Raw genomic sequence first — 25803 nt, forward strand, 5'->3', positions numbered from 1 at the left:
TGCAAAAAGTGCTTTTACAATAATCTTCTTTGTGAATGGAATTTAAACTCTTGGCATGTGTTGCTTTTTCAATATGCCTGTCAAGCTCTGAATAATAACCTTTGATGGTGCATGAGCGGAAACAAAACTGGAGGCCATTTCCTGTGTGCACAACAACATCGTCATCTTTGATTTTTTTTGACTTATGCCTATCCACCTTAAATAAAAATATGACAAAATTAATATTTTATAAGCAAGTTACCAGACTATTGTTTTTTAAAAAATAGGCTGCTGTAATTTTTATCATGCCAAGTTGCAGAGCTTTATCGTTGGCTGACTAAACCCATAATGAATGGACAATAGTTGACAAGGGGAAAAATCTGCCAATTAATATATTTCTTCATATTAATTTGCATTAAAAATTTTATAAAATCTTTTTATGTGCCTTTAAAAAACTAGAGCAAAACTAAAAACAAGACACTGTTTTAGTATGGCATGAGAGAAAAACAGAAGAAAAGTTCTTTGTCTTAGAAAGAACTGTAATATTACTTCTCTTCACATTATCAAAGTAAATCAAATATTAGAAAATTTAGGATATATCCATAAAATACTTAAAGAACCAATTGAAATAGGAAATATCAGGTTTTAAGCATTTTGAAAGTCTTTTTGATGTTGGCTAGCTTGTAAGGATGAAATATTCTCTATTTTAATAAGTTAATTTGATTATAATAACCAAATTTTGCATGTGGATATAGCTCTACTAAAAATTCAGTTGTCATAGAATAAAATAAGTCAACAAACCTCAAGTCTACTTATTGTAATACAAATCTATTTTGGTTGAATTTATTTTAAATTGAGCTGACAGGCTTATAATTGATACGTTTTGCAAATCCTCAAAGGCAATGAAGCAGAGAAGTCTTTGAACAGCACTGTATAAGAAGCTGGAGCTGTGGATCTTTAATAAACATGCTCATTTAGACAAGCTTACTGAAAAGTGTTTTTATTAACTGCACACAAGAACTTTATTAAGAAAATAATAACAGTAAAAAATAATTACTGATGACTGTACCATTATTGAAAGAGTCACCATGTTTTTTCTTTCTTCAACAGTACAAATCCAAGTGGAGGAGAAAGACGATGATGATACTGAAGAAAGTTCAAGTAAGTGGGGGTAGACCCACTGGGATGTGTTTCTTGTGGGCTAGCAGTGATTCAGGGGGTTCATTCTCTCATCCTGTAGTATTATGCTGCCACATGTGAGCACAGGAGCATGTGTGGATGACTTCTGATGTTCTCACAAAAGAGGTCAACCCAGCAAGGAGGATTTCCACTCTAGATTCCATTCACTTGATGCACACACATTTCGCCCAGTGTATAAATTACTCATGATAAAGTAGTTGGTAGTCCAGAAAAATTTGCTTTTTTATTTCTGTACCATTTTCCCTGTTAAATTCTTTATCCTAAAGCCTTTTCTCTAAGGCTAAATCTATTACAATGGAACAGAGTGATCATTTTGACAAAACAGATCAGGTAGTTCAATTAAAATAAATAAATTCTTTTGAACTGAATTCATTGGTATTTTTTCCAAATTGCCCTATTGTTTTTACTTTGTGTATGTTCAACTCAAGAGCCTAGATTGAAACTCCTGTCTAGGCATGCAGATCACTCATGGGCTGGAACATGAGAAAAGCGATTATATGAGCAAGACTTCAAATTTACCAAAACTGAAAGAAAAAGCAGTATCTCAAGGAGAGTTCAATTACAGGACACATCAACACTGTCAACTTAATAACCTGAGCACGATACGAACACCACATGAATGTTCACAATGCCAATTGTTTTCATTAATTTTGTGCATTCTGTATGAAAACAGCCCAGAATCTCACACAGATTCTGCATACCATGGTTTGAGTACTATAGAGGTAGAAAAATAATTTTAGCTCTACCCTTCTGAGATCCCTGTAATATAAGACAGTCTAACAAGAGAAAAAACAATTTTATTAATACATATCGCTTATGTATATGGGAGATACTCAGGAAAAATAAGTAACTCTCTGAGGTGGCTTAGACTTAAATATCATTTTAGTAGGGAAAAAGAAGGGGGATATAGGCCTCCTGAGAGAGAATAAATGATTTTTAGAAAAGTTGAATGGGCTCTTAGCAGAACAGATGGGAAGTATGATAGTGTGTGACAAAGTTTGTCTGAATATGGTGTCTACTTCTACTCATCTATCCTATGATGTATCAACCTTCCCTGGGGCTGGAACTCCTGGGGAGGGAATTTCTGACAATTGAATTCTTGCCAGAGGACTTGTCATTAGGCTGATAAGAGGAGTTCAGAGAAAGCCTCTTCCTGAATTTGCTTTTTCAAGTGTCTGCAGCTCTAAGTAATAAATATACCCAAGTGGCATATTTTGAGGTGGCATATTCTGCTACCCTTTAATACTTAATCAAGCCCATTCTAAAAGTTAATATAATATACAAATCTGCACTTAGTAGGCAACTGCAAACATTTATTTTGTTTAGAATTTGAATATTTGGAAACTAGTTAAAGCATTAAGAACTGCCTTTTCATTCCTAAGTGGTAAAAGAGAAATCGAATCATATACTTTTCCTCCATAGTAAAACTCTGCAAGTATAATAGTTCACTTTTAATACAAATACACTAAAATGCAGAGTACTAAGTGGCTGCTTGAGTGTTTGAATTACATGTGGGTGAAATTGTCTCTCAATCCCTATCAAGCTTTCTTCTTTCTATAGTCAGTGACTAATGTGCCTAATTAAGGCTGGGTAAAATTTCAAAATGCCATAATGGACAAATAATACAACATTTGTCACAATATTTAACCAGTAGAAACTCACTCTTGATTTTGATAGCAGAGTAGTTTTCAAAGCTTAGTTAGTAAAGTTGGCTTCCTGTTTCCCTCTGCTAGCTAAACTTTAGTAATCTAGGCAATGATTTGAAATTTCAGTAAAAAAGTTTTGATAAGTAATGTCAAAAGATAAAACATATATGTAAAAGTGAACATATTTAACTAATTAACGAGCAATCTGGTGAGACATTACAACCAGTTCAAAGGTGAATCTAAACAACCGATACATTTATAGATCAGGAATTTTGAAATGATGTGCAAAAGGAGACATAACTGTTTTGTGTGTGTGTGTGTGTGTGTTTTGGTGGGAAAGGGTTATTTCTCTACTGAACAGAGTGTCTACAGACAAGAATTATTTTACATTGCTATCTATTTATCTATAATTTAGAGAGTTACAAAACAGCTCCTAAGAATCAAAATCAGATAACAGAGAAGGGTATGCTGAAGACAATTTATAATTTTCCATTGAAGTACAATTTTTTTCCTATGAGATAGTGATAAATATGATAACATTTCATTTTATAGTAGTTGATTCTACTTAAGAATAAATGTAAGAATATCAGAATTTTATGGAGATGAAAGTGAAGTAAGATTGTATGTGATAAACTGTGAAGAAAGGAACTGAATTCTCTTTCTGTTCCTTACCTGAAAGCTCCCTAAGAAGTTATGGACATGTGAGACATTGTTAGTTAAAAAATATCATTTTTTCAGTTTTATATTAAATATATATTTACAAATTGTTTCTATTTATAAGGACAGATGGTCAAGCACATGTATTTACTACCAATTTCATCTGAGGAAGTAAAAGAACTATTTAGGAAAAACAATGAAATATTTGGAATCAAGAATGAGGGTAGTTTGAATTGAGAAATCTCAAGGGCTAAATTAATGTCTTTCCTTGTCATTCTTTCCCTTTGTTCTAAGATAAAAGTTGTAGTAAACACATAGTGGTTAATTAAATAACTCTTACATGTTGGATTTGCAATCTCTAAACTTGGATTTAAAGATCATCATTTGATATTAAACTCCAAGTCATCTAGTTACCCAAGCAAATGAAGACTGAATTCTAAAGATTATTAAAATTTATAGCTTCAAATTAACATATTTGAGTAGATGAACCATAAAGGAGATGAGATTCTAGATAAATGTATTCAAGTGGCAGGCTATGAAATATTTATGGCATGGTACATCTTATTGTGATGTGGAAAGTTGCTGGATTATGGTGTCAGATGTATGACAATGTAATCAAAAAGTAAGAATACACTTGGTAGCATGAAAGAGCACTTTCTGATATTGCTCACTGAAGCATTAACTGCTGCGTTTAGGTGAAGAGGAAGAGGAAGATGAAGATAAGTTACCACGAAGAGAGAGCATGAGACCTCAGAGGAAACGGAACAGAGATGTTATTAGTGAGGACGACCCACCCCCTGAACCAGAGGATGAAGAAACAAAAAAGGCCAGAGAAAAAGAGAGGAAGAAGAAGTTGAGGAGAGGAGCGTAAGTTACTTCTGATCTATAACTGAAATTGCTATTCATGCAAAAGCACCCAATGCTGAGAGACCATTCCTTCAGACATTCTTTGGCTTTAGGGTTGGCAACTAAAACTACTTTTAGAAAGACAAGCTTAATCTGATGTTGCAATTTTACTCCACTTAGTTAAATGTATTTTAATATTAAAATTGAATTTACAGCCCTAGCTGGTGTGGCTCAGTGAGCACGGGCTGCTAATCAATTACCAGTTCGATTCCCAGTCAGGGCACATGCATGGGTTGTGGGCCAGGTCCTCAGTGGGGGCCATGTGAGAGGCGACTACATATTAATGTTTCTCTCCCTCTCTTTCTCCCTCCCTCACCCTCTCTCTAAAAATAAATAAATAAAATCTTTTAAAAAATAGAATTTACAAATGAATATATATTAAAAATGGCCTAAAAGAAATTCTCTTATGAGAGATCTAAACTCTCATCATTATTAACATATTATAATTAATTTAAATATTTTAAAGTTATCCCATTAGTTATGCACATTATTAATAAAATGGAAAACTCCTATACAATGAGCCCAGAGCACTTTATTTTCCTGAGCAGGGGTTGGAAAACTATGATTAATTCCAGCCCAAAGAGCTAAGAATGGTTCTTATAGTTTTAAAGGGCTATTAATAGAAAAAAAGGCAAATATGGGACAGAGCTGTAGGTAGTACTCAAAGCCTAAAATGTTAACTATCTGTTCCATTACAGAAAAAAATGTGTATGAACCCCTGTTGTAGAAGATTGGAATTATCATTTCCTATTTAATATGTCTTTTATTTTTCAGTTCCACCAGGCCAACATTTTACTTAGTACTGAGTTTGTGTAGAATAATATATTAAATGTTGTTTAGGAAAAATCCAAGAAAATAATTTTCTGGTCTTTGCCTTCCAGAAATTTATAGATAACAGATAGGTTGGAAAAGTGTGCATGTAAAACAAATTTAATAATAGAAATCCTAGAGCACTTGGAAGGGATTTAAGGGAATGGCCAACTTATTCTTGCCAATCCCAGGTGGTAGGGCCCTGAAATCAGCATGAGCTGATCAGATCTCTTCCCAAATACTCCTAGGACTTTCAGTGATGAGAAATTTTCTAAGATATCCTTCTAAGATGACACACTACAGTGTTTAATAATTAGCTATTATTTTCCTCTTTGTAAATAATTGTAATTAAATACAACTGAAAATTTTGTCAGGTAGAGAAGTTTAGCATTAATAGACAGTGGTTCCTTTTAAATTAAAAATAATACTTCTTTATTATATTTATATTAATTTATGTTTTAAATCATCTCCTTTTTCTTCTTTTCCCCCCTTCTCCTCTTTCCCAAGCTCCTACTCTTTCTTCTTTCTTTGACAACCAAGAAACACCACCTGCTTTGAATTTTGACTCTGGTATTTTTCCTAATTTGTATCATTTTTTTTAAAGTATCCTTATGCTTTGTTCCTTGAAAAAACAAAAAACAACATACTTTTAAGTTCTACATCTTATTATTACTTACTAATTAGTAATATTTCTTATTAGCAAAGCTTATGTATCTGACAGTAGTATTTCATTGAGAAAACATTACCATACACAAAATAGGCACAGTACAGGTTGTGTCCTATAATTTGCCTTTCCTCTCTACCTATGAGAGGTCCTTTAAAAAAGTGAGTTGGGCACTGACTGGTATGGTTCAATAGGCTGGGCATCATCCTCCAAAGAGAAAGGTTGCCAGTTCAAGTCCCAGTTGGGGCACATGCCTGAGTTGCAGGCCAGGTTCCCCATTGGGGGCATGCTAGGGGCAGCCAATGGATGTTTCTCTCCCACGCTTTCCCTCTCCCTTCCCCTCTCTCTAAAAAATAAATAAATAAAATCTTAAAAAATAAAAATAAAAAAAATGAATTTGGTTTACATTTCTTTCTTCTCTTTGTCTGCTTAAGGCCCTCATATCAACTGCGCAACACCTAGGGACAGGATCATAAGAATCAGCCAGGTTTGGCCCCTGTTGCCTGAGGGAATCTTGTCCTTGGCATGTGCCCCAACTGGGTGTTGCTAAAGAGTGTTGCTCTTTAGCTGGTCCCACTCTCATCCTGATTCTGAGAAACTCACAAGCTCTCATGCCTTCATACCTCCCCGCTCCTCTGCAGAGCCAAACTTGGCAAAAATGAACTCCGTCTTCATACATTTTACAAATTACATTATTGCAGTCACAAATTGAGCAACTATTCTAAATAGTATCATAAATTATTTGGGATGATTGAGAGTTCTTATCTCTGTTTAAAGGTCCATTTTCTATTGTTCATTTTGAAGATAAACATCTTTTTTAAAAAGAAACTATTAACAAATATATTTTGAGAAAGGTTAGTAGGTAAATCAGAGCACATCAATTTAGGTTAATTAATTTATAGTCTTATAAAATTTAAATGTTCATAGGGAATTTCCCTGTACTGACAAAATATTTAAAATGAACTAAGACCAAGGTTATACTTCTCTCTTTGAAGACAGTTAAAAAACACTGCTTTGTTAGACATTTTGGAGTTATTCTTAATAATATTACCAACTTCTTATGACCCAGTAGTAAGTGAATAAGTAATATGTTCATAGCAGGGAGAAATTGAGCTCACTATTCTTCCTTTTTTTCTAACAACTTTGTTTAAATAAATTAAACCTAAGATAGAAAACCATTCTTGCACAAATTAGCCCTAAATTTTAGAAAATGAAGCATGTCTGTGTTATATCTTTCTGCCATGTTTTTCTTTGGTTCCTAGGAAAACAGTTTCCCTATAATCCTGCTGAGTGTTAATTACCTGCATATTTGAAAGTAACTTACCCAACAACAACTGTACCTTGTAGCATAGTGTGATCCACCTGTAGCAATGAACCATTAACAACAAAGACTTTAAAAATGTACCAGCCTTGGATCATTAAGTGTAGGAATAAATGTCTTTCCATACCATGCTTATCTTGGAAGACATTGTTATATTTAGTGTACTTCAAGCACTGGGTTAATAATAGTAACCCTATCCATAAAAATTCTGTATATAAACATTTATTCAATAAATATTTATCCAGTTCCACTTCTGTGGAAGATAATTTGCTAATGTCTTTGGTGTACATGGATTATGAATATGCAATTGCCTGCATTCTCTAGAAGTTCATAATATAGGTAAGGGAGAGATCACTTAGATACAAATTATTATAAAATATTACAGTATAACTGTGCCACAGAAGAAGTGGTTTGCTGTTTGGGAGAAAAACATTCTCATAAAGATAAATAGAAAAGGAGTTATTAAAAAACATTTATTATGATTTTTGAAGGAATCATAGAATTGGGATGGGTTAAACATATAAAGTACTAGGTCTAAGATAGCAGGAAAGCATATAGTGTTAGGAAGTTTTCCATTAAGTGCTATCTAAAACTTTATGCAAAGAAACAAACATTAGTTACATGGCAAATCTACATATTGAATAGATCATTCTTTCATTTCTTTATGACTCTGGATTACATTAGATACTGTATTATGTAGGATTCTTAATAGATGCTTAGTAATAAGGTAATAAAGTTTTAAGGTACTTAAATGTAAATATTGTGAATTATTTTGGGAGAGTGGGAAAGTTAAAGATTTAAAATATCAAATAATTGAATTATTAGTCTTTTAAAAAATGTTCAAATATTTTATTTATTTATTTTTAGACAGAGGGGAAGAGAAAGAAAAAGACAAGGAAGGAAATATCACTGTGTGCTTGCCTCGTATGTGCCACCTACTGGGGGCTGGACCCACAACCCAGGCATGTGCCCTGACCCTTTGGTTCATAGGCTGGCACTCAATCCACTGAGCCACACCAGCCAGGGCTGAATTATTAGTCTTAAATTTTTGTCTTGTTTTCTAACTGAATCTATTCTTTCTTTTCTTTTTTTAAAAAATACATTTTATTGATTATGCTATTACAGTTGTCTCATTTTCCCCCTTTACTTCCCTCTGCCTTGCACACCTCCTCCCACCCACATTCCCCCTCTTTAGTCCATGTCCATGGGTTGTACATATAAGTTCTTTGGCTTCTACATTTTCTATATTATTCTTACCCTTTCCCTTTCTATTTTCTACCTACCATCTATGCTATTTATTCTCTGTACCTTTTTCCCCTCTGTCCCCCTCCCACTCCCCTGTTGATAACCCTCCATGTGATGAATCTGTTCTTGATAGTTTCTTGATACATATTTTTTCTTTTTGATAATTTCCATAAAGATTTCAGTAAAAAAATTACCTATATAGTTTAAATTTAGTCTATTTCTGTATGGAAACAATTTTTTTCAGTAATTTTCAGTGACATAATCATTTTTATTAAAATGTATTTCTCCCCTAGGACAAATCAACTCACATATTATTCTAATTAGAGAAAACAAACAAACAAAACCACACACTGTGGCTATAGATATACTAAAAAAAAACCCTGAAGCATTTTATGTTGCCATAAGATTCCACCAAGAAAGTACTAGAACTGATAAATGAATTCAGCTAAGTAGCAGGATACAAATTAGTATTCAGAAATCAGTTGCATTTTTATATGCTAATAATGAACTAACAGAAATGAAAATTAAGAAAACAATCCCACTCAACTGCTTCAGAAAATAATAAAATACCTAGCAATAAACCTAACCAAGGATGTAAAAGGCCTGTACTTGGAAAATTATAAGATACTGAAGAAAGAAATTGAAGAAGATACAAATAAGTGGAAGGACATACCATGTTTATGGATAGGATGAATTAACATCATTAAAATGTCATCCTACCCAAAGCAATCTATAGATTCACTGCAGTTCCTATCATGATTCCAATGACATATTTCACAGAACTAGAACAAATATTTCAAAAATGTATAAGAAGCAACAAAAAACCCCACATAGCAACAGTGCCTGAAAAAGAAGACCAAAGTTGGAGGAATCATGCTGCCTAATATCAAACTATACTATGAGGCCATAGTAATCAAAACAGCCTGGTACTGGCATAAAAACAGACACATAGATCAATGGAACAGAATTGAGAACCTAAAAATATACCCACACCAGTGTAGTCAATTAATATTCAAGAGAGAAAGCAAGCACATACAATGAGCTAAAGATAGTTTATTCAACAAATGGTGTTGGGAGAATTGGACAGATATTTGCAGAAAAATGAAACTAGACTGCCTTCTTATACCACACACAAGAAAAAATTCAAAATGGATCAAAGACTTAAATATTAGACCCAAAACCATAAAAATCATAGAAGAAAATATAGGCAGCAAAATCCTGGACATTGCTCATAACAATATTTTATTGGATGTATCTTCCCAGGCAAGGGAAACAAAAGAAAACATAAACAAATGGGACTATATCAAACTAAAAGGTTTTTGCACAGTAAAGGAAATCATCAACAAAATAAAAAGACTACCCACAGAATGGGAGAGCATATTCACCAATATATCTGATAAGGGGTAAATATCCAAAATTTATAAAGAACTTACAGAAGTCAAAACTAAAAGAACAAACAACCCAATGAAAAATGGGCAAAGGGCCTGAATAGACACTTCTCCAAAGAGGACACACAGATGACCAACAGACATATGAAAAGATGCTCAATGTCACTAATCATCAGAGAAATGCAAATTAAAACCACAGTGAGATACCTGTAAGAATGGCTTTCATCAAAAAAAAAAAAAAAAAAACCAACAAGTGCTGGTGAGGATGTGGAGAATAGGGAACCCTTTTGCATTGTTGGTGGAATGCAGTTTGGTACAGCCACAATGGAAAGCTGTATAAAGATACCTCAAAAAATTAAAAGTGGATCTGCCTTTTGACCCAGCAATCCCACTTCTGGGAATATATCTGAAGGAACCCAAAACACTAATTCAAAAGAACATAAGTGCCCCTATATTCATTGCAGCATTGTTTACAATCACCAAGATATGGAAGCAGTCCAAGTGTCCATCAATAGATGAATGGATAAAACAACAGTGGGACATTTACACAATGGAATTCTACTCAGCTGTAAAAAAGAACATTTTACTCTTAGAGACAGTATGAATGTACCTGGAGAATATTATGCTAAGTGAAGTACGCCAGTTAGAGAAAGATAAATACCATATGATTTCACTCATATGTGGAATCTAATGAACAAGTTGAAGTAACAAGCAAAAGAGAGACAGACTCATAGATGGAGAACAGATGACAGCCAGTGAGGAAGGGGGAAGGCTAGGGGATGGAGGGACTGAGCAAAAAAAGAAAAAGGACTCATGGGCATGGACAACAGGGTGGGACAACAGGGTGGGACAACATGATGGCTGGGGGCAGGGGAGTACCTGGGGACTGAATGGTAATGGAAAAAATATAATAAATATTATATATTTAAAAACACAAAAAGTGACTTTATATAATAAGCATCAAGTAATTAAAACAGAAACAACCTAATGGCAACCAGAGTTGTGTTTTCGTAGAGTATACTTTTATAGTTCTCTTGAGTCAGGATTACTATTCTAAGCAAAAATATCTGAATTGGTCAAAACCAAACTGTCAACAGGACATGTTATTCAATATTCTGGAGGTTTAATATGAATTTGTGTTCCAGCAATCATGAAATTATTAAACCTATGGATTGGTGAGACAGGAAGGAGATCACAAAGTCATTTTATAGGGTGGGCTATGAAACTATGGACATATTCTCCGGTTTCTCAGCTGGAATTTTCAAAAACAGCTTTTGCTGTGTTCTTCCCATGTTTAGTCATAAATTTAGGAAAAACAAAACATATTTCTGACTAACTCTGAGTCAGATCACAATGTCTGTGGAGTCTAGTTAGTACAAAAATATTTCAACAGTTAATTGAACCAAGAATATTTACCCAAGGGACTGCTTAAAAATAATAAAGAATTGTTAACTAAGTTACTGGATAAGTGAAAAGAGAACAGTAAGGTATTATAGTGGTAACAATTTCAGGAAATAGCTATCACCCAGGGGCTAGAGGAATAATGGAAAGAGATTGAAATTAAAACTAAGAAGCATGGAGTAGGGACTTACAGAGCTGAAACCACAGCAGAGGGGGTTGATGCTCAAGTGACAAAACTTGTTCTGCTAGTGCTGGACAAACTGGCCAGCTAGTCCTCTGCAGCTGTGGGGTGCCCTGAAGCTCCTGGGGGAAGAAGCAAGAAGCAAACAGAAAACCAAAGAGAAGGCCAAATTCCTTCTTAGTATTAACCTATTGACAATGGCATGTTGAGCCAGTTGATAAAGCAAAAAGGTACCCTAGAATCTCAGTACCAGCATTGCAATAGTAAATATAAAAAGGTGAGTTTGAACTCGAGTGACAAAAGCTTAATAACTGAAATAATCTGTTACCAAAAAGTTATCTCTACAATATGGCATTACATTCCTCAATTTAAAGTTATGCTGCTCATGTTTTCATTTTATTTTCCTCAATTTCTGTCCCCTATAATATTTTTGCAATACTAGGAACACAGAAGAAAAAAGACATATTTTATTTGCTCAGTAAGAAACTAAATTCCCTTGAAGGCCTCTTCAAAGGATTAACTTCCACCAAATATAATTCAAGTTGAATTTTATCAATTGAAGTTGTGAGCTTAATTAAAAGATTAAGTTAGCTTTGAGAAACACGTATTTTATTTTTTCCTATTTCAATTTTTCTCTCTTTCTCTTGAGTCAGAGCTAACTTAAGAAATTTAAGGGTACTTCAAAGACATCTTCACCTCTAATTTACTATCTTTACTGAAAAATGAAGTTTAAAACTGAAATATAGAATTGGTGGGGGGGAAGTGTACAAGAGAACAAAGAAGAGAGAAAATAGTCTTGGTAGATCTGTAACTCTTCTGGGAGTTTGTGGACTGTATTTGTAAGAACAGCTTAGTTTCGGGACATCAGAATGTAAATACTATTTTTTAAAAAGTTATAATAATCCCAGAAATCCTGTGTGTGTGTTCAGGTCCAAGCCCCAATGCTTATGAATCTCAGTACTCATGGTGTACAGCCAAGCTGATACATGACTGGGTGTCTGACATTATTTTTCTTTAAGTTTGGAAGTCTGGTAAAACATAACTCTATTGTTTTTTTTTCTTTTAAAGGGACGAAGATGATGAAATTGATGAAGAGGAATTGGAAAGACTGAAGGCTGAGTTAGATGAGCAAAGACAAATGATTGCTAATGTCAAATGCAAGCCTTGGAAAATGGAGAAGAAAATTGAAGTTCTCAAGTATGATCCTACTTTTCATAATTAGAAATGCATTCCCTGATACTGATCTCCTAAATCGTCTGTGCACTACCTGTATTAACATACAGCACTATATATAATACTCATATTATTATATATAATGCTCATGGTCATATCTCTCTATATAATATGTCATGTACTATATATACATACCGTATCACTAGAGAGGCCAGGCTAATAATTACAAATTTAAAACCATAAGCAAATATATTATTTTGAGTCTTATAATTCCTGTGGTCACCTTTGATTATTTATTTCTTGAACTAAGAGTTTCCTTAGTTTAATATATTTATTATTCTCCCTCTTTAAAAGATATATTTGAATTTTACAAGTTTGTGTGAATTGCACACTCTTGTTTCTCTACAGAGTCCCAGCCTCAAATGACATTTTCATGTCACGGCTCTCTTTAAAGTGCAGGGAGGATGCTGAGCCAACAGAACAGTAAATACTATTCTAATTACAGGTTATGTTAATAACCTGGTTACATGTCAGTGAGTTGGTTTTACTCCTATGTTGAGTAGTGATGAGGGTGCAAAAAACACTCACAGGCACACAGATTTATAAACTTCTAATGTGAAAAGTCACATGATTGTCCTTTTCTGGAGAATAGCAATGGATTCCCCTCTGAGGATCACATTGTACTTCCTTGCCATGGTGCTTGGGGGAGGAGGGACATGAAAAAAGGGAATGTGTCTGTGATAAAAAAATGGAATGTGTCCCTTTTCATGTTTGCATGAAAACTCATGCTACATATTGCATTTTCTCACACAACTATTTTTAAAAATAGTGGGACATGTCCAAAGCTATACCTCCTTAAGCCTATTTAACTTACAATGTTAAAATATTATAGTATAAATGCAATAATGTGAAAATTATAGTAGTATTGCCCCTGGTGATGAAAAGAGAACTGAAGTAGCTACCAGGATAACTCACTTCTAGTCTGGGCTCTGAAAAAGCTTGTGTATTATTTAAGCAAATTGCTTAACCTCCTGGGGCCTCACTTACCTAATTAAAAATAAGATATTGTAGATTAGCCTGTGAGGTGGGAACCTAGTTGTCATTTGTAATGGTATTGTTTCATTTTGTGAAGTAAGGTTTTCTAACTTTCACACAATGGTTTTCCAAGCACAGTTTTGCATTGCACAATCATTTCTGGGAACTCTTGTGTATTCACATGTACACACCAGCCGTGAAGGAAGGCAAAGGCAAGCAGCATTCCTGATTCCATGCATCTACTAATGTGTGTGCATGTGCACTTGTGTGTGTTACAAGTTTTTCATTCAGTGAAGTGATAATGATGCTAAGTGAAAGATTAAAAAATATCTTTACTTGGTGTTGGGAGAAAGCCCCAAAAATCTAAATTCAGGATTGATTCTGAAGAACTGACACATAGCCTCATTCAAATTCATAATAACTGTAATAGGAGAAACTCACATGCGTGGGCAAAGCAGCTGCTGGCTCCCAGTGGTGGCCCACAGGAGGAATCTCACCCCTCCCAGGACAGGGTCTCTTGTTTTACAGGAGGTTAATAGTAAAACCATATGGTGGGTAGTCACTTAGCCCACCAGAAAGAACAATGCATTTCTAAGTTAACAGCATTTCAGGCAGTTGTCCACACTCTATACATTCATTAACCTCCTTCCTGGGTCCATGATGTTTATCTTTGGGTGGCATACTGGCTTTTTGGGTAGTCAGCCAAGCCTGAGGCCACAGACAGTTAAATAGTCGCAAAAGGTCAAACGGAGTCCAACAGTTCCCAGATGCCTTTACTGCTGGAATTGTAATGCATCTCTGACTTCCCTTACACTTGCCAAAATAGAAGTTTGGAAACCTTATGCTGGCTCCCAAAATATATTTTAAAATATCACTGACCACGAAATCCCCAAACCTGGGAACTATAGGTAACTGTACGCAAAAGTCACAAAATTGGAAAGTAATAATATGGTGAACTTTCAAAGCATGGTATGAAATTGATTAAGAATGCTAAAGAGTATCTCCTCCTTTTCCACCTGCATGGAGGTATAGAAGTGCATCTCCCATTCTCTGTTGCCTGTATCTCCCTTGTAAGGCAATGGAGCATACATGGGCTTCAGACTTAAGCTTGAATTTCAAATCTTCCACTCAGTAGCTATGCAATTTTACATTAATTATGTAGTTTCTGACCCCAGGTTCCTTATGAGATTATACAAATTTCAGGGTTATGGGAATTGTTAACTGAGATAATTCATGTAACACACTTGGCATGGTACCAGAACATAGCACGTAGCCGGGGAAATACAAGTTATGATAATTTTCTCATCTCAGGACAGATGTGATGGTGCCTGATTCCCTATAGTGTGACAGGAGAGATGGAGAGAGTGTTGACTTGGTAGGATGAGGTGAAAGCAGACCTAGCCACTGGCAACCCTAGGACCTTTGAGGGATGGTGACACATCGCTTACAGTCTGGATGGGCAATAAAGATTTGATGCCCCAGCAGAGGAAGCAGGTTATCTTGCCATCTTGGCAGAATTGAGGGCCAGATCACTTTCAGGATTTTCAAATGTACCCTCAAGGGGGCCTTGAGGCAGATTCTAGGACTTGGGTCCTCAATCCTGAGTCCAGGGATTAAGCAATCTTTAAAAGGAGGAAGAGAGAGGGATTGGGATGTAAGCAGGGTCAACACTGGGCCCTATTATGAGGGCAGGGGTTGAAAATAGGAAGCCCACAGTTGAATCTAAACTACAGGTGGTTTTTATTTGGTTCACATGCTTTTCATTTATTTTTTGTTGTTATTTTTTATTGTGGCAAGATATACGTAACATAAAATTTACCATTTTAACCATTTTGGGGTATTTTTATAATAATACTTTTTGTTTCTTGTCAAACTTTTAAAAGTGGGAGATTCTATATTTAAAAAAACTTCAGATGTCCAGCTTCTCCTGGATAAGAGGAAGGTCTGGTGACACATTCCTACATTAAAATAAGAACTGGGGGCTGGGCAATCCCTGTCCCCTACTAACTGGACACTCTCTCTTCAGTTTGTATAGTTCCCAAACAGTCCACGTCACTTGCTTATGCTATGTGGCCAGACCTAGTGTGCATTGGAGTGTGCTGTCTCCTACCTGTGGTGTCTCCTACCTGTCTCCTACCTACGCAAGACAGTGATTCAGCACATCAAAGCCAAAGCCAGCTTCACAGAATGGAAGCACAAATTTAGGTTCAGAGAAGAAACAGCTGTAGCTTCTCTCCTGTCAACAATGCTCACTGTCTTGCAACAATTCTCCATGACCAATTCTCCTGCTTTGTGGCTTTGCAACTCTCAGTACAACAGGTGCCAATTGCCACGGCCAGTCTGATTCTTCTTGTTTCAGCCTCTGTGATGAAATTGTTGGTACTATAGTGCCTGACCTGTCTTTGTTGGTTTTTGAATGCTGTTTTGAGCTTTTCCCCCATGAATTTCAGTTATTCACATTATTTGAGTAAGCGGTCATCAATAGTTCATAGTACGTGTAGGTAAAGTTTTCTTTACCCAATGTTACTAAAACATGGGAGTCAAGCAGCTTTTATCCTTACCTGTATATCTTGCAAGCACATCTAACTCTGAAAGAGTGTTTCTGAGGATTATGTTATTCCCAGATTTGGCCTCCAGTCACCACTCCTGGCTAAAGCTATGGACTGAGGGGAGGCTCTAGGCTCAATGTAACTGGAGCACATATTTTGATCACAGGTTTGGACCTGTGTCTGGGATCCAAGGATTCCCTTAGGGCTTTGAACTCTAAAACAGATTTTAGAAGTCAGTGTTTTAAGATATGTTTTAGAGAAAAGCCCCAGAAAGCTTACAATTTTGAGGATGTTGTGGGACACTTGGATAGTTCTCGCATTTTGGAAGAATGTCTACCACTGGGGGCATTAGTATCCTCAGGACTTATGGTTCAAAGACAGTTTAACATGAGCAGTTAATACAGTGGCAAGAGGCTCTATGAATGGGTTCTAAATCTATATGGATTCTCAGTTATGGTCCAGGAAGTAGTATTCTGCAATTGTAAGGCAGCAGAATTTGCTCTTTAGGGATGAAGGGAAACCACTTCCTTTCCACCATCATTGTAGAATGGTGTTTTTCAATGTGTATGTTTTCCTGTTTATTAATACAGTTTCACACATATTTTTTTAAAGAACCCGTTCATTTTTTAGAGGGAGATGGAAAGGAGGGAGGAAGAGAAGGAGGTAAATATCAATTGGTTGCCTCTTGCATGCCCCAACTGCCTGGCAACCCAGGCATGTGCCCTAATAGGGAATCAGATCAGCGACATTTCAGTTCACAGGCTGGTGCTCAACCTACTGAACTATACCAGCCACAGCCAGTTTCACACATTTCTGTAGCCTTATACCTATTGAATAAAAATCTTTGGATGGAAGAGTATGTGCATCTAGCTCAGACCAGGGATGTGTGTGTGTGTGTGTGTGTGTGTGTGTGTGTGTAATGTGTAAATATATATATATTTTACTCTAAAAGTCATTGATATCTAGTCAAGGTTGAGACTGCCTTTAACTCTGAGAAACACAAAACTTCATTAAGCAGAACACTCTACTCTGTGAATGGTCTATTTAGTGGGTGAGACTGTGTGTGTGTGTGTGTGTGGAGGGGGAGGTGCTGGGGAAAGGGAAATTGTTTATTTTCCAATTATTTGAAGGTCAGTTCCTACTTTTCATTAGTTACCTAACTAAAAAAAATATTCAACAGTGAGGATTTTAAGTATAAACTGTTTTTAAGTTGTATATGGTATAACTGAGAAGCTGGATGACTGGATGTTTCCTCCTGTAAGAGGTGGTCATAGTAACCTGGTAGCAGCCACCACAGGTGAAATAAAACACCTGGGTGGAAAATAACAGGTCTACCTATTACTCATCCTGAAACCTAAAGCCTTTAACTATATCAGAACATTTCATATTGGAGATTAAAAGTCCTCATGACTAACCCTAAATAAATAACCACTTTATTATGTTTTAGTAGAATATAGAACAGGTTTTGGACTGAAAATTAAAGAGATTTGGACTCTGATTTAAGCTCTACCTCTAAACTTCACCTCTCTGAGCCTCAGTTCATTTATTTATAAAATGAAGGGATTGAACTGTGGCCCATGGTTTTCAAACTGCTGTCCTCAGAGTTCAAGTGGTTTGGTGAAATCCCTTCAAGGCAAGGGAGGCAGAGGTGAGAGAGCGGCCTTCTTGGCCACAATGCCAGCTTCAAGCAGAGGAGACCTATAGTTTCTCTTTTCTACACAGTGCACTGCTATATAAAGCATTCATTTGAAATAAAAATGCTTCTGTGACTAGTAACATATAAAAGTTAAAGAAACACTTAACTGGATATTTAAAGAATCTTATTTGGGGAAGGGAGCAGTTCTCACATTTTATGAGTCTACGAGTTAGGGTACAGGAGCACTCCAAGTATACTTTTGCATAGGACTGGCTGTTGTGTAGAAGCCATTTTAAAAATATTTATTTGCATAAAATTTGCATAAAATATGTTTTGGCTTTTTTTTAGCTACAATACTAACTGCTTTAATTTCTGAGCTTTGTAGCACCCTGGCCCAGTATTTCTGGGAGTTGTCCATTGTCTGACTAGGCCTGGGGATTTATTAATGAAACATACAATGAAGCAAAGAACATTACTTTTAGGATTTCATTTACATTTAGACAGGTGCTTGAAACTGTCAGCTAGTCATTAATAGAACATTTTTCCTTACTCAACCTACCTGCATTCTCCCATGCTTATTTTTGTTTATCACTTTTTATTTTTTGGTTAGGGGAAGTAATACGTTTCTAGGAAAGTGCAAGCAGACCAGAGTTGATTTCCTCTGTTTAAGCCATGTGGGAAAACTACTCTGTTTTCAAAATTTCCTCAGAACTTAAAAGATTTTTTTATTAGGCAATAAACGTAATTTCTACTTTAGTTCACAAAGGCCTTTCCTTCATCTCTTACTGTGAAGAATGAGGGATTCCACACAAGAAGACTTCTAAATATGTCTACTCACACATGCACACACACTTACCCATTTGGGTTTCTTTTTAACTAATAGCTCAACTAAAGAATAAGCTTTCAATGCTTGTACATTATAGGTATTTTGGGGAGATTGATTTTCTGATTCAAAGAATTGAGAGTCTAAGGCAATCAGTATATTTGAATTTTGTAGATCAATATGTAACATTGACATCCAGTTTATCTACTAGTTAACAAGTGCCTACTAGGTACCAAGCTTTATGCTGTGACCTTGGGCAAGTTTCTTAAACTTTATATCCTTGAGTTTTCCCCATCTATAAATTGAGATAAAAGTAGTAGTACTTCACAAAGTTATAGAAAGAATCAAATCAGTTAATAGACCTAAAGCACTGAGAATGGTGCCTGGTGCCTAGTAATCATTTCATAAAATTTAGCTATTATTAATTTCCTATCATAATTTTATTTATCACTTGCAACTATTCTTCAAGGTAGGTATTATTATTTTGGTTTTCATGTTGATACAGGGTGCAGCCAAGAGAGGGGCCCCAGATAGGGATTTGGAGTGCGGTCCAGAACTCAAGGTGTCTAGGAAATATTAGAAAGACATAAAAGATGTCCTCCCCACTCCCCACAGATGTGAGTTTGGGGAAGGGACACATGGAGCAGGAACATGCAGAGCTGTTTTGTACAGCCACAGCTTTACAGTGAATCCATGGCATGGTCATTTAGCATATCTATAACCTTTAATTGGTTGCATAGATATGTTCAATAGCTGTGGCTATGCTCTGAGCCAGGGGGATGGAAGGAACTTCCTCCCAAGATGTAACTTGGGGACAAGTCCCCCGAGTGACAGCACCTGTGTGAGAGCTTGGACAAGATTGGCTCCATGACATGGGGCCACCCCTGCCCAGACTCACAATGGCAGCCCAGTAAGCTTTGAATAATACAGGAATGCTGACAGGTGTAACTGATTGTAGGAGGAGTCAGAAAAGGGGGTACAGAGGAAGATTGGCACAAGGATTTAAACCCAGACACTGCAGCCATTGTGGAGATCCACACGGTTTTTCCAGAGTGGGGATCCCCGCAGCTTTGGTGGAGAGAAGAACCATGCGGTTTTGGCCACCAGGGTGGGGACCACTGCAACTCTGGTAGAAGAGGACCATGTGGCTTTGGGGTGCTCCCTTTGGCCATGTGGCCTGGGAAGCAGGAGAGACTTTGACTGGAAGAAGGGTGAAAGAACTCTTGCCAGTAGGTCATGAGAAGGTGCCACATGGCTTTGGATTAATTGGAGATCCTGCCTGGATGACGACACAGCTGATGGTGTCAGGACCCTGAATCACAGACGTTTGCTTCTTTTTCAGAGTCATGGTACCCTGAATTAGGGCAGGGGGAGAAGGAAGCACTGTGGGCGGCTGTGGGTGTCCTAAAGGACTTTGATATTTTAATGAAGACATTAGAGCACTACTTTAAGTCTGTATAGCATTAAATAAACATTTCCTTTCCTTTTCACAAATCTCTGGCATTGAGAGATGTCTTTCCTATAAGGTGGCAGACATAACGAACCTGGGCGGGGGTCCTTTTGGTAATAGTGTACTGTCCTCACCCCCCTTGGCCCTTTTGTTCTGTAACAATGTAAAGAAAATAAAGCTCAGAGAGGATAAATAATTATTTACATTTGAACCATTTTTAAGTGACAATCTTGTTTAGAAAACTGCTTTGATGTGATTATTTCTAAGTATACCACCAGGCAAGCTCTCCCAGAAGTCATGGGACTGACAGGTTCACAAACCAAATAAACATGCTCAAATCAGATGACTTAGGATATTTAAAGCACAGTGAGAAGTGAAGGCAAAGAGGTGGGATAACTTAACAAGCTGGAGGTACACTAGCAATAGAGTGGTATTGTAGGCCACAGAATAAGATTTCTTAAATCCTGGAGTTCATATGCCCTGTCTCTCACATTCTACTGATGGTATGATTCAGAGGACTGGGGTCCCAAAGAAGCCCACAGAGTGAGGAAGACTTAAGCCCTATTGGAATGACACAGGACACATACACCTGACCACAGCAGTATCTTGTCAACTAGCCTGTTGATATGTCATAAACTAATTGCTTTCTTGAGCAGAACACAGGAGGAGGGAACATAACTATATTGGATACTATCAATGAGTGGTCAATTTTAGGAGTGACAGATATCAGTCCCAAAGTGATGGGATCATACTTGGTCTGTTTATCCCTTTCTGGCTATAATATTTTAATTTATTTATCATATTTATCATCTATTTTCTGTCTTTCTTTGTCAGATATTACATTTTACTAAGTTACTATCCATCTGTATTGGGACACATCTTATAAAATATGCCTGTTTGCTATAAGATTATTTATTAGCTGTAATTGAAACCTCTTATGTGCAGGGTCAGCTACATAAGTTGTAGAACCTAGTGCAAAATGGAAAGTCAAGTTCCCTTGTAAACAATAAAAAATCTCAATTATTAAGAATTACAAGAATGCAATGTCAGAGCATTAGATTAAGCACTGGGCCCATCTGAGTGTGGGGCCCTGGGGGATTACACAGACACAGGCCCATAATTTGACCCTTCCTATGAGTTTTACCTGAATATTATGAGACAAGGGTTTCCTTATTATCTATGTTTAATACTTGTATGAGTTCCATTCATTCCAATAGCAGAATTCCATAATCCTAAAAATTCAGTAAACTCATATTACAGAACCCCAGTCTATATAACTCCAAAGACATGTTCATTAATTATAACCAGGATATTCTTTTCAAATACCACTTCAAACATATCATTTCTATGTTGAAAACCTTCAATGTCTTCCCAGTAATGAAAAAGTTCAAAAGTTGTTGCTTAAACAAATCAATGAACTCCACAATGTGAATTCATATGCTGAATTCCAGCTCCATATCCAAATCATTAGTTCTTGATGGTCATGACTGTGAGGGTTTGAAGATGGACAAAAGTATCTCCAAGTTTTTTTGAGTGTCCACTGTGTATCAAATTCTGTGTTCCAGATGTTACACACGTTAACTTATTTAATTTTCATAGAAACCTTGAAAGCAAAGTTATCCCCATTTTACAGGGGAGAAAATTGAGATTCACGGAGTACAGTTGCCTCACACAGTTAGCAACTGTCAAGGTGAAGACTCAAAAATCTAGGTCTCTCCATGGCTAAAAACCTCATGCTTTTTCTCATGTGTTGCACTGCTTCTCACTTGAATCAGGTTTTCCAGTGACATAAGTTTAACCTTCTCTAGATATTCTGGGTACCTTTTCTCACTTGATTCTAGTCTCCTCTTCACTTTTCTGCTATACTTTGTTCTATGCTTCTTCCAGTCCTGAGTTCTGTCTCCTTCATGCATCAGTGTCTCCCTTCTGAAGGCCTTGCTTTGCCACCTCCTATAGAAAGAGGACACAAGGAAACTCTATTGTTCATTTGGCTCTCTGGTTGTGCAGCATTTTAAAAATTATATGTAAATCTCTTTCCCTTCAGAATAGATTTTGAGTTTCTCAGGCCATGGAGATGTCTTACAGCTCCTTTCCCTTATGGCCTAGCATAGTGCTCTGTACTTCATAAGCATTTAATTACTCTTTCCTGTGTGGGGGACAATGTTAATGGTGATTTATTTTGTTGTTGAACACTAATTCCAAAGGCACGAGAATCATTAACATGATGGAGACCTTTTAAGGCTCTGGATGAATATGTCAGAAAAAGGCAGGAATGTGTTGGTAAAAAGCACTGATTTATAGTATTTTCCTATTTTCACACTGTGAATATTCTCACTCTGACCAATTTCAAGCTATCAACAGTTTAAAACCAAGTTACAAAATTCCTGAAAATTTAACAATCTATGGCTGAGTCAGCTCCAGCACCTCATCGGGAGATCTTCTAATGCCTTTGATTAACTAAATTTGTGTTAGAGGAAATTTAATCTGGAGTGGTTGAAAGCAGAGGCTAAAGAAAAAATGTTTGTTGTGTTGTAACATATTCTATATTTAATATGTAATCAACAGTGGAATGCTTGAATTAGAGCTGCTTATGAGGAGGACAAGAATTATCCTGTAATTTCAGGACTCCAGATGAAGGTACCAAGTGCATTAATAACCTCTTTATCTAGTTTTTATCTTAACACCCTGCTAAATGTCTTTCATGTTATATTCTAAAATTTTGTTCCAAATCTATTATCATACACAGAGATTCACTGTATCTCTCTTCTCTTCTTTCTATTCTTTTTTTCTCTTTTAAAAAATTTATCTTAAAGAGAAAAAATTATTCAAGAGTAATCAATTATTGCTTGAGATCGGAAATCTAATTTGGCTTATTATTCACATTAGAGTTCACCTGCCACAATTATCTGTTTCATTGCATTAGAAAGAGTCTTTTCATATTAAATAAGAACAATCTCCCTGACAAGTCTTTGTCTCAGACTTTAGCCTGTTAATATTTGCTGTATTATTGTGAATGTTTGGAAAATTACTGTTGTTAATTTCAATAATGCTTTTTATTTTTTTTATTTTTTATTGTATTTTTTCCTTTACCATTTAGTCCCCTATACCCCTTTCCCCAGCAATCTCCATACTGTTGTCCATGTCCATGAGTCCTTTCTCCTTTTTGCTCTATCCCTCTACCCCTTATTCTCCCCCTGCCTTAGTTATCAATCTACTCTCCACCTGAGTCTGTCCCCATTTTTCTTGTTAGTTCAGCTTGTTCATTAGATTCCACATAGAAGTGAAATCATGTGGTATTTGTCTTTCTCTGACTGGCTTATTTCACTTAGCATAATGTTCTCCAGGTCCATCCATACTGTTGCAAAGTGTAAAACTTTCTTCTTTACAGTGGAGTAGTATTCCATTGCTGAGTCAGATCCCGGCTCCTGGGATCCACGGCATTATGGATGAGATGGGACAAATTCACAGGGACTACCAAGTCCTGTGGAGGAAAAGGGATGGCGTGGCCACTCTGTCAAGAGGAGAGCATTTCATCCCTTGTCTTGACAAGCTTTCATTGGGTTCAATTTGCACAGGAATACAGGGTGTATACGTAAAGCTCATCAATCATTGTCAGGCAGAAATGTTTAAACAACAGATAGCATTCAAAGAACTCAGAGGGTTTATTCTGAGTCAGGGTCAGATAGTTAAAGGGCCATAAAACTTTGGGGAACAAACTCACTTCCTGCTTGGACCCTTATCATTTAAATTGAGGGTACTAGCAAAGTAGGTTTCATAGGATTTTATGCATTCTTTCTTAAGCCTGATCACCCTAGGGAACCTACCCTTTCCAGCATAGGGTGGCACCTACCTCCAGCATTGTTTCAGGCTTAAATCAGGCAGGGGAAGTAAGGCAGCCAAGAGATTAGGAAACTTCTTGCAAACAGAATGAGGACTCAGGCTATGTCAAAGCCAAGGGGTGTGGGTCCATCACCCCCTTTTCCTATAGTCCCCCAAGTCCTTCCCTGAGGGACCCTTTGTGACCATGCCTATCTTAGGTCATCCATCTTTTGAGGAATCTTACCTGTCATTGGCTAACCAGTCATCTGCCTCGGGCCAAGCAGGGTGAAGAGAAAGGGGGCAGAGGTGGTACCCCTACAAGGAAGAAAGGAAGATAAGCTTTGTCTCCCAAGTGGCTTACAGTCCTAAGGTCCTTTACTCAGCCTTAGCCACAGGGTATTACAGCTTCTGAAACCAGGCAGGGTAGTTCCTGACACTTCTATAAATGTCCCATAGTTGTTTTTCCACTTATCTACTGATGGACACTGATGGGCTCCTTTCATATCATGGTGATTGTAAATATACTGCAATTAATAATGCTTTTAAAATAATATTTTGAAATTCTCCCTTAAAAGAACAAAATGAGAAAATTATTTTTTGGGGGGGATGTGAATATTTTGGAAATTTTTTTAATTGTTAAGAAAGCTCTGAAACATTGAGGATATTTTTGTCTGCTAAGAATTCTCCCCTTTCATTTGTGTTATGATTCATTTAATCTTTCTTATCTATACTGTACCATTTACTATAGTTACCTGCAGATGTTCTACTCTTCATCTTGGCTTGGCAGGCTTTTCAGGTGGCCCACTGCTGCCAACTCTTTGGAGAGCTGGGAAGGCATTTGCGATACTTGTACCTACCCCAATATCTCATGCATATAGTTTAGTTAAATCAGCTAGAGATTTTGCCCAGACAGTTGGTGTAAGGATATTGGTAAAATGGACTTAAAAAATGTTGATATTCAAAGATGCTTTCTAGGAATCTTGGCAATCAACCTTATTCACTACTTTTTATAGACATCTATTTATCCAGGATTCAAATAATCTCAAAATTCAAATAAATAGGGATTGTTTTTTACAGCATTTTACAGTATACTCTAAGTTAATAATAATTATAATAAAAATAAGTATTAGTCATAGGAAAGTTCTAAAGTTTTCTTCATTGATAAAGTGTGGTACTGTTATCATAATTTCATCTTATAGTACTTTATTTCCTAGAGTCTTATCAGTCAACGTGTTATATAAGGTAACCCACACTGAATCAGTTTTCACAGCTTCCAAGATCATTCTACTCTCCCACTTTTGATAAATAGCTATTTACCTAATTATCACTCTTTAGAATTTCAGCTGTCAGTGATAGCTAAATCTCACAACTTATTGTTAAATTATAAGTACATTATCTTTGAAGAGTGATTGAAAGGAAAAATTCATTAGTTATCACTTAAAAATTATCTAGGAAAAAATGCTTTCAAAAATGTTTGACAAAATACATTAAAAGTAAAAATAAAGCAAATGTGCTGATAAGCAGAAAATAAGATTATTTTAAGAGATATTTTCTTGTTGTTTTGGGGCAATGTCATTGAGATTTCAGATAAGATACTAATTATGAAGATAACCCTTTACTTTATTAGGTTTATTGTAAGAGAATAACAAATGCATTTTTGAGGCTGTCTTTATGTAAATGCCAATGAATGACAAGTGGCATATTGTCTGGGGGGACTTCAATAAGCTTGTTGCTATGGAACAAAAATGGTTAAGCCTTCTTAAAATGTTTGGAGAACATTATATTAGAATATTATAATAAATTATATAAAATAAAGAAAAAATAATAATTTTATATATCAAATATAATGTGTCTAAGTTTCCCTTCTGCTGTTCTGAAAATGCAACCTTTTTAAAATAATACATATTAATTATGCTTTTG

The 25803-nt window shown here is 36.1% G+C and overlaps 1 protein-coding gene across 1 annotated transcript in view; it reads left to right on the top strand.

Moving 5' to 3' along the window:
• TMC1 (transmembrane channel like 1) overlaps positions 1–25803 on the top strand; it is a 143943-nt gene that overhangs the window by 31229 nt on the left and 86911 nt on the right. The window contains exons 2-4 of the mRNA XM_028504663.2: positions 1090–1140; positions 4178–4349; positions 12467–12595. Of these exons, the coding sequence (XP_028360464.2) occupies positions 1090–1140; positions 4178–4349; positions 12467–12595 (352 nt within the window). The remainder of the gene's footprint in view (positions 1–1089; positions 1141–4177; positions 4350–12466; positions 12596–25803) is intronic.

Source organism: Phyllostomus discolor, chromosome 3 (genome assembly GCF_004126475.2).
Source record: "Phyllostomus discolor isolate MPI-MPIP mPhyDis1 chromosome 3, mPhyDis1.pri.v3, whole genome shotgun sequence".
In the NCBI taxonomy this organism is placed as follows: Eukaryota; Metazoa; Chordata; class Mammalia; order Chiroptera; family Phyllostomidae; genus Phyllostomus; species Phyllostomus discolor.